The sequence below is a fragment of the Mytilus galloprovincialis genome, chromosome 3, assembly GCF_965363235.1.
Source record: "Mytilus galloprovincialis chromosome 3, xbMytGall1.hap1.1, whole genome shotgun sequence".
NCBI lineage: Eukaryota > Metazoa > Mollusca > Bivalvia > Mytilida > Mytilidae > Mytilus > Mytilus galloprovincialis.
The window spans coordinates 34913278-34921500 of NC_134840.1; the positions used below are offsets into that span (position 1 = coordinate 34913278).

At 32.0% G+C, this 8223-nt stretch overlaps 1 protein-coding gene across 1 annotated transcript in view; it reads left to right on the forward strand.

Moving 5' to 3' along the window:
• Positions 1–7863, forward strand: part of LOC143067790 (uncharacterized) — a 48337-nt gene extending 40474 nt beyond the window's left edge. Inside the window, exon 6 of the mRNA XM_076241326.1 lies at positions 3020–7863. Within this exon, the coding sequence (XP_076097441.1) occupies positions 3020–3225 (206 nt within the window). The 3' untranslated portion in view covers positions 3226–7863. The remainder of the gene's footprint in view (positions 1–3019) is intronic.
• The last annotated feature ends 360 nt before the right edge of the window (positions 7864–8223 follow it).

Here is an 8223-nt window from a genome sequence, read left to right on the forward strand (position 1 = left end):
AACACTTTAACTTTGTGTCCGCTCCATATCTAGAGAACCATTATGATTTCATACTTTATACTTTACATGTTTATTAACCACCACCAGAGGGCGTTTCATGATGTATGTACAACTTCCTAGGTCAAAGGTCAAGGTAAAAAAACTTTGGTTTCGGCTGACAACCCTGTGTCCTGTGGTGAAGATCGTGTCCGCTCTATATCTTGAGAACCGTTAAGATTTCAAAGTTTATACTTTACATCCATTTTAACCAACACCAGAGGGTGTGTCATGATGTATGTACAACTTCCTAGGTCAAAGGTCAAGGTCAAAAACTTTGGTTTCAGTTGACAACCCCGTGTCCTGTGGTGAAGATCGTGTCCGCTCCATATCTAGATAACCGTTATGATTTTATACTTAATACTTAACATGTTTATTAACCAACACCAGAGGGTGTGTCATGATGTATGTACAACTTCCTAGGTCAAAGGTCAAGGTCAAAAACTTTGGTTTCAGTTGACAACCCGTGTCCTGTGGTGAAGATCGTGTCCACTCCATATCTAGATAACCGTTATGATTTCAAAGTTTATACTTGACATCCATTTTAACCACCACCAGAGGGCGTGTCATGATGTATGTACAACTTCCTAGGTCAAAGGTCAAGGTAAAAAAAACGTTGGTAGCAGTTAACAACCCCGTGTCCTGTGGTGAAGATCATGTCCGCTCTGTATCTTGAGAACCGTTATGATTTCAAATATTATACTTGACATCCATTTTAACCAACACCAGAGGGTGAAATAATTTGCTTCTTTGTGTTATATTTTTCTTAAAGTAAAATCCATATTTTTCAAAAAGTTGAAGCCCCCCAGCAATTTTTAATTTTTTAACATTTAATTGGCATTCTTTTTTGGTGGGACATAATATATTGAAGTCATAATTCTAAAAATATGTGACAAATATCAATTGGGCAGCACCTTTAAACATATTGTTCAAACATCAATCCATATATCCAAAAGTCACCTTAGAGTAGTCAACAATGAGTTCACATCATGCAGTCATATCACTATTATACTATGAAAGTAAGTTGAGAATATTTATCAGTTTTAACTTAAAATCTTAGAATAAAATCACACATGAGACTCATACCTGCCAACTGTCACTATTTGCGGGGGATTTCCCCCATGGAGGCTACAAATCGAAAATTTGAAAGAGCAATTTTGTCCACAATTTAAACAAAACAATTTTACAATGACTGTAGGCTTATAAAAATATGAAGAAGCCAAAAAACAACATTAAAATGTATTTGCAGGCCCCCTTGAAGGTTTTTTAGGACTATGACAGCCATCTTGAACGCAAAACTCCCATGGGCATTTTGAAAAGTTGGCAGGTATGGAGACTATGTAATAACTTCAAATAATGCTTCATATCAGATTATCCATACAACTTATTTACCCCACGTTATTGACAGCGGGGCCCACAGAGATGGCTCCCAGCTCAATGGTATCTAGTTTGCAATGATTTGTTTCCCAATTTACTATAAATAAATATGTTAAATAATAAAAGAGGGGGGGGGCAAAAACAAGCATTTTTCTAGATTCCAGACAATAACTTGTGTTGAAGTGTATGGATCTCTCTGAAATTGTACTGCAAATCTGTTTTTGGGTGAAAATGTTCAACTGGTCAAGATTTATCAACATTTCAGACAAACCGAACTACTCATTGTTGGGTTGCTGTCACTAAATTGGTAAATTTAAGGAAATTTTGCTGTTTTTGGTTAATACCTATAATACTATTGATGATAATTAAAGATAAACTGTAAACAGCAATAATTTGTATATGATTTGCATATTAGGTAATGCGTTGTTATGATTAGTCCAGGGGACTTCCGGAAGTTGTTCTTGACGTTGTTTGACCAAACTTCTTTTCATAACAAATGTTAAAAAGATGGTGGGGATAATAACACATTCTGGCTCAATGTTAACAACATTTATTTTCACTTCGCTTTAATCGTTTAATTAGATAATAAACACTAACAATAATTTTAAGGATTAAGAGTTTTTGTATTTCATTTTTCATCAGATAGCAAATTTCATGGAATACATATTTTTGCGTTAACCAAAAAATATATTCGTGCACTAGTATAAAAAAAAATATTCTTTATCTCCCATTTTTAAGAATTATAAGGATTAAACGTCTTTTTAAAGGAATTTATTGGTGTATAAACTGGACCAAGTCACTCACAAACATATCATAAAAGTCCTTTGAACTTGTATTTGTTTGTGAGTGAATTGGTCAAATTATAAACCAATAAAGTCCTTTAAAAAGGCTTTTAATCCCTTATTAATGTTTAGCAAAATAAAGATCTACAAATAAGTTTATATGACCAAAACTTTCAATTGACCCCTTAGGAGTTAATGCCCTTCAGAGACAATTTTTCATAATTTGTTTATCTAGTTTGATTTCTTTGAAAAAATCTTCTCCTTTTAAACTGCTAAATCAATTCAGCCTAACTTAGGTTTAATGAGTTGAGAGTATCTAGTATTAATTTCTGTATTTTATTTCCTTGTTTGTCAAGAAACATAGCCATGTGGCTAAAATGGAACAAAGGGGTAAAATGCATTTTTTGCTTTTGAAGAAAATATCACAGATTCAAAGAACATTTAAATTTTTAAGCCACTCATTAATATATATTTAAAAGCAAAAATAATCATTAAAGAAAGTTTTTTTAAAAGCAAAAAATTACAGATGAGCGATTCACTCTCTTACGAGCCTCTTATTTGCAATAAGAACCTGAGGGACAGACAATCATGTTTTATTTCCTTTGTAAAAATCAATGATAAAAACTGTACACTCTCAGATTTCCAGTCCAATTATCAAGTCCTGTTACGCATTAATTATCTAAAACTCTTAACCTTTCAATGGTTGTATATTTTTCTAATAGCCACAAGCTATTTAACAACACAAATGCTGTTAGATAAACCAGTAATCAATAATAAAGAACAAATGGAACTGAAATTAAATTATCTTTATATTTTTTTTTTAGAAAAAGAAATCTATGATGCTGTAATAGTATGTGATACAGAAGATGAAAAAGAAGCAGATGAATTCTTGCAGCATATTAAAGAGTTAGATAAAGAATGGCAGTTAGATATAAAGATTTGTTTTAGTCGAGAAATGTTATTTAAAGGTAGTAAAATCAGCAGTGATGAGAACCTTTTTGATGTGGCAAGATATATATTTATTTTTTAAACTAAAAAGTCCAGTTCAGAAATGATGCCATGTTTTAAAAATGAAAGCCTTTTAGTGAATTCATTATCTGATTCAGACAAATTTTACCGTGTTATTCCAGTATCTGTGGATGGACCTGAGTGTATTCCTTATGAGTTTGCTTCATTGATTCCAATCAACTACTACAACTATAAAAAAACAAAAAATAAAGGACTTGAAGACAAAGTGTATGTTAGGATGCTACAAAGACTCTTTAAAATTGGAAGAAAAGAACATTTACCATCTTAGCAGAAGGAGCAAAAGTGCACAACATGAACAACAAATTTTTCTGTTAAAAAATATAACTACCTTAGTAGTCTCATGGTAGCATGTTTGTCTCCTGTGCAGGAGGTGGTGGGTTCAAAACCTGGCAGGGTTAAACCAAAGACATATTAAAATTGGTATTTGCTGCTTCTCCAATAAGGCCAATTAAAATTAATTGATAGATTTTCATCCCCGCCCGCCCCTCTGAAATCGTCCCGCCCCGAATTTTTTTATTTTTAAAAAATTACGATTTCCGGATTTTGTTCATGTCCGTTACCGGTAACCATCTATAGTTTCATTTCATTCAAAACTTCCTGTTTCAAACTTTGGTTTTGTATTTCTTCGAGTAATCTAGCGAAAATGATTAAGTCGACATATATTCTGCTGCTCAATGATAACATCAACATCTACCGAAAATAGAGATTGATTACGAGAAGGGCATGAAATATTCGGGTTATGAGTAAAACGATGTGTCTAAAAACGCAAATCGCGGTATGTCACAAAAGATTAGAAAACCGTTCTTATTTTTATTTATTACAATGACTTTGTGTCAGGAAATTGGACTGTGAATGATATCCAAAGCGCAAGAATCGTGGAACACACTGGTACAAAAGCATGACTGGCTTAAAGAAATTGACACAAGCACGAACTTGTTAGATTTATGACCGTATATTGAGCTAAACAGAAAGTCTAATATGAGGCAGGCATAACCTGTGAATGGGGACGAAGTCTGTATGTATTATTTTTTTAATTCAATCACGTTGATAAAAGAAACCGAAATACTGTACGTAACGTTCCCGATTTTGATTCTGTTGTAAGGGAATTAGCTGTGACGTTCTTTAAGTTATGACGTCATATTCGATGTAAACAAAAGAAACGCTTTCATCAGGTAACGTTTTTTCATATCAAACAATTATTAAAATTGAATTTGTATTGAGATCCAATCTTATATTTTACTAGACTGATAAATATAAATTTTTTCAAAGTCTCATGCAAACAAGACAGATATCTGCACAAAAGCGGAGAAAACCGGAACAGGAAGTAGATCTGAAAAAAAAAGTTAACGATTTTGAGTTCATTAGTAGAATGAAAAATTCGGGAAATTTTCCCGATTTTTTTTTTTTTTTTATTGACATATGCATTTTATAGCAAGCCCTTAGTTTTACCTTAGATCTTAGATGGCTGTCGTTTTTTTGTTGACAAACAGCAAACACCCTCTGTCCCAATATCCTCAATTCATTATTTAAACAACAACTTCTTTTTGGTAAAGTTCATAAGTACATCCAGTTGCATCTTGGTTTAACACCAACACTATTACTTTCAATACTGTTTGAGTTTTTATTTTATTCTGTACTCATAACACTTGTGTTGCATACATTTGTACCAATACATTTGATTAATTTTATGGGGACTACACAACATCGCTTAGAAAGCAAACTTAATTTGGTGAAGGTATAGTCCAACTGAAGAGAGCATTTCTCTACGTTTTTTTAAGTTAACTATAAATAGGATTCTCAAGTTTCAATTACATGTATAACAGTAGTTGCAAATCAGAGATATTCATTCAAGAGTGGTGTAACAGCACAACAGATGAACAAACTATTAAAAATCAGCTGCAATCATCAGATCAATACAGAGCAGAACATATGTAACAAAAATTTCCATCTAAAAGGGTTCATCTGGTCTGACCTCAGTAACAGATCATTGTCTGACAAGATGAGTTGTGTTAAAGACAACTATAATATACACTTATGATATACTTGTTGTATAATCTTTTTGTTTAAGACTTTAGACTTCAGTTCAATCATGGTCAGTAAAGCAGGAGACATTTCAGCTTTTGCACTCTTGATTAAACACAAATAACATAAATAATTAGCTGAGTAGAACTAGTCATTTATATATCACGCTATGCAATATCAACTTGTGTTCAGAAATGTTAGAATCAAACATCTCAAATGCCACTTGTTAATTCTCATCTCCGATAGACGTTGAACTTTTTTTTTTTTTTTAAGTCCAATGTATTTTACAAAGTGAAAGTATATGTTGATATTTAGATAATAATGAAATATTTATATACTGTAAATTCAGAAATGATTGCGAGGTTTTTATTGCGAAAATTGCGATAGAGTTGTAAACGCAATCATTTAAACTCACATTTTAAAATATTTTATATGAATTAAGCAGAATTTTTCCAAAAATTGTAAAAATTAAAATAGCAGTTAAGTCTTAAATGACAAAATCGCAATAACAAATGCACACAATAATTTCTGAATTTACAGTACATACCTTCTGTATAATGTGTAAAATATTATTAAAGATCCCAGGTGTGTGCCAACATTCATTTATTTTTTGCTTTATTTTTTGTATTTAAAGCCTTTAAAATGATATTATATTAAGGATATACACTAATCATGATTTACTTAATTAAGACAGCTGTATTCATTATTGTATATGTTACAACTCTGGTCTGTTATTTAGCTCACCTAGCCCTTTTGGGCCATCTGAAATTTTCTCATCACTTGGCATCGTCTTCCGTTAACTTTAAAAAAAATGTTTTACTAAAATATTCTCCTGAAATTACTTGATCAAATTAAACCAAACTTGGTATCTTGTTAATAAAATGTATCTGATGACCCTGGCCATTAATGGTAACCTACATCATGGCTTAAAAAAGAACATAGGGGTAAAATGCAGTTTTTGGCTTATATCTCTGACACTAAAGGTTTTAGAGCAAATCTGAGGAAAAAAAATGTTCCTCTGGTCAAGGCCTATTTGCCATGAAGTTTTCAGAGGCATCAAACAACCCCTTGTTGGATTGCTGCCCCTGCATTGTTGAGAAATTTTAAAGTTTTTGGTTATTTTCTTAAATATTTATTATAATAGAAAGACATAAATTGTAAACAGCAAATTTGATATGCAAAGACCATGAAGACTGAGAGTAAGTTCTACAACCAGTCAACATGATCAAAATTGTTAATTGACCCCTCCCAGCGTTATTGCCCTTTAAATGAATTTTTGTAAATTTTTACATAAATCTAGCTTTTGAAACTACTAGGCCAATGTCATTATAGATAGAGATAATTGTAAACAGCATAATCAGTAAGGTAAAATCTACAAACAAGTCACCATCACTGAAACAGAGAATCTTGTCATCAATTCTATTCTTGTCTATAATGTGTGTCCTTTGTTTAATATGCATATATACCCAGGTGAGCGACATAGGCTCTTTAGAGCTTCTAGTCAAATATTATAAGCAGTAAGTCGACTATGATAGGTGCATGGCATGATTATTCAGTGAAAATGTCTGTTTGGCATGTATAATCTGAATTTGACTAATTTTCTAAATTTGTAAAGTTTTACGTGTTTCAAGACTTTTTTAATTACCATAAGCAATAGATCAACTATATTTGGTGTATAGAATAATTGTGAGAGGAATTATTTGACCTGCATCTTTTACAAATGTCAAGTTTATGTGATACTTGTAGTAAAACCCTTATCTTAAAGACTTGCAACATAAAATCAATGGTCAGTAAAACAATTGAGACTTTTTAACGTGTGCACTCTTGTTTTTGCCTTGAAAATATGTTTAAAAATAAATGAATAACCATTCAGGAATTAAAATTGTGCAATAGTTGTAATACTTTTGTAATTTTAAAACATGTAAATTTGTGTTGAAGGTTTTTATACGCCCATTTACAGGACACGTCATGGTAAACCCTTGTCTGTCTGTCTGTCTGTCCGTCCTTCCGTCTCTCATCAACATGTTGGACAAAAACTCAAACATGCTTGAACCAATTCTTATGAAACTTTAGTGAATTGTTCATATATATTGATGTGAATTCCCTTTTGATTTTTATGAATTTTAGATTTTAGGTTTCAGAGTTATATGATTTTATTTATAAAAAGGGGATTTTCCAGATTTTGGACAAAGCTTTGAGCAGATATCATGACATTGGTGACTGGTTTATATGTATTCAGATAACCTCTATTGTGCTTTTCATGAATTTCTGATACTACACTGAGAAGTTATAAAACAAGTTTTATTGTCTCTTCCATTTACTTAGAGGTGCTACATGTTTATTTTATGAAATGGATCTATGAATCTGTGTTTGATATGTAAAGGCCTCATGTGTTAATGTTTTTAAAGTTAAATATTATTTAAGACCTTCTAAATTGATAATAGCATGCTGATTCAATTAAAGCTATTTTGAATGTTATTGGTTTATAAAGTACACGCTTTAAGTATATTTAGTCAAAATATTGATGTGATGAGTATTGTGAGAATCAGCTTATTGTGCAAATATATGCATTTTCTTTTTACTATTTGTTCAAGTATTAAAGAACTGAAAATGATAACTTTTACTTATTTGTTTTTTGTTCACCAACAGTCCCAGCATACAACCTTAGGAATAATAATCTAGTCGCTTTGTTCACCAGCAGTCGCAGCATACAACCTTAGGAATAATAGTCTGGTCGCAATGGCTAAACTTTTTTATGAAACTTTATTTCGTCTTCGAGAATGATAGGCAAGTGACATTTTTCAAAAAGACGCCTAGTTAACAACTTTAATGCACCTACCTGACATACAGCTGTATTATATATCATTCGAAAGCTTATTTCATGTACTTTTTAGCTCACCTGGCCCAAAGGGCCAAGTGAGCTTTTCTCATCACTTTGCGTCCGGCGTCCAGCGTCGGCGTGCGTCGCAGTTAACTT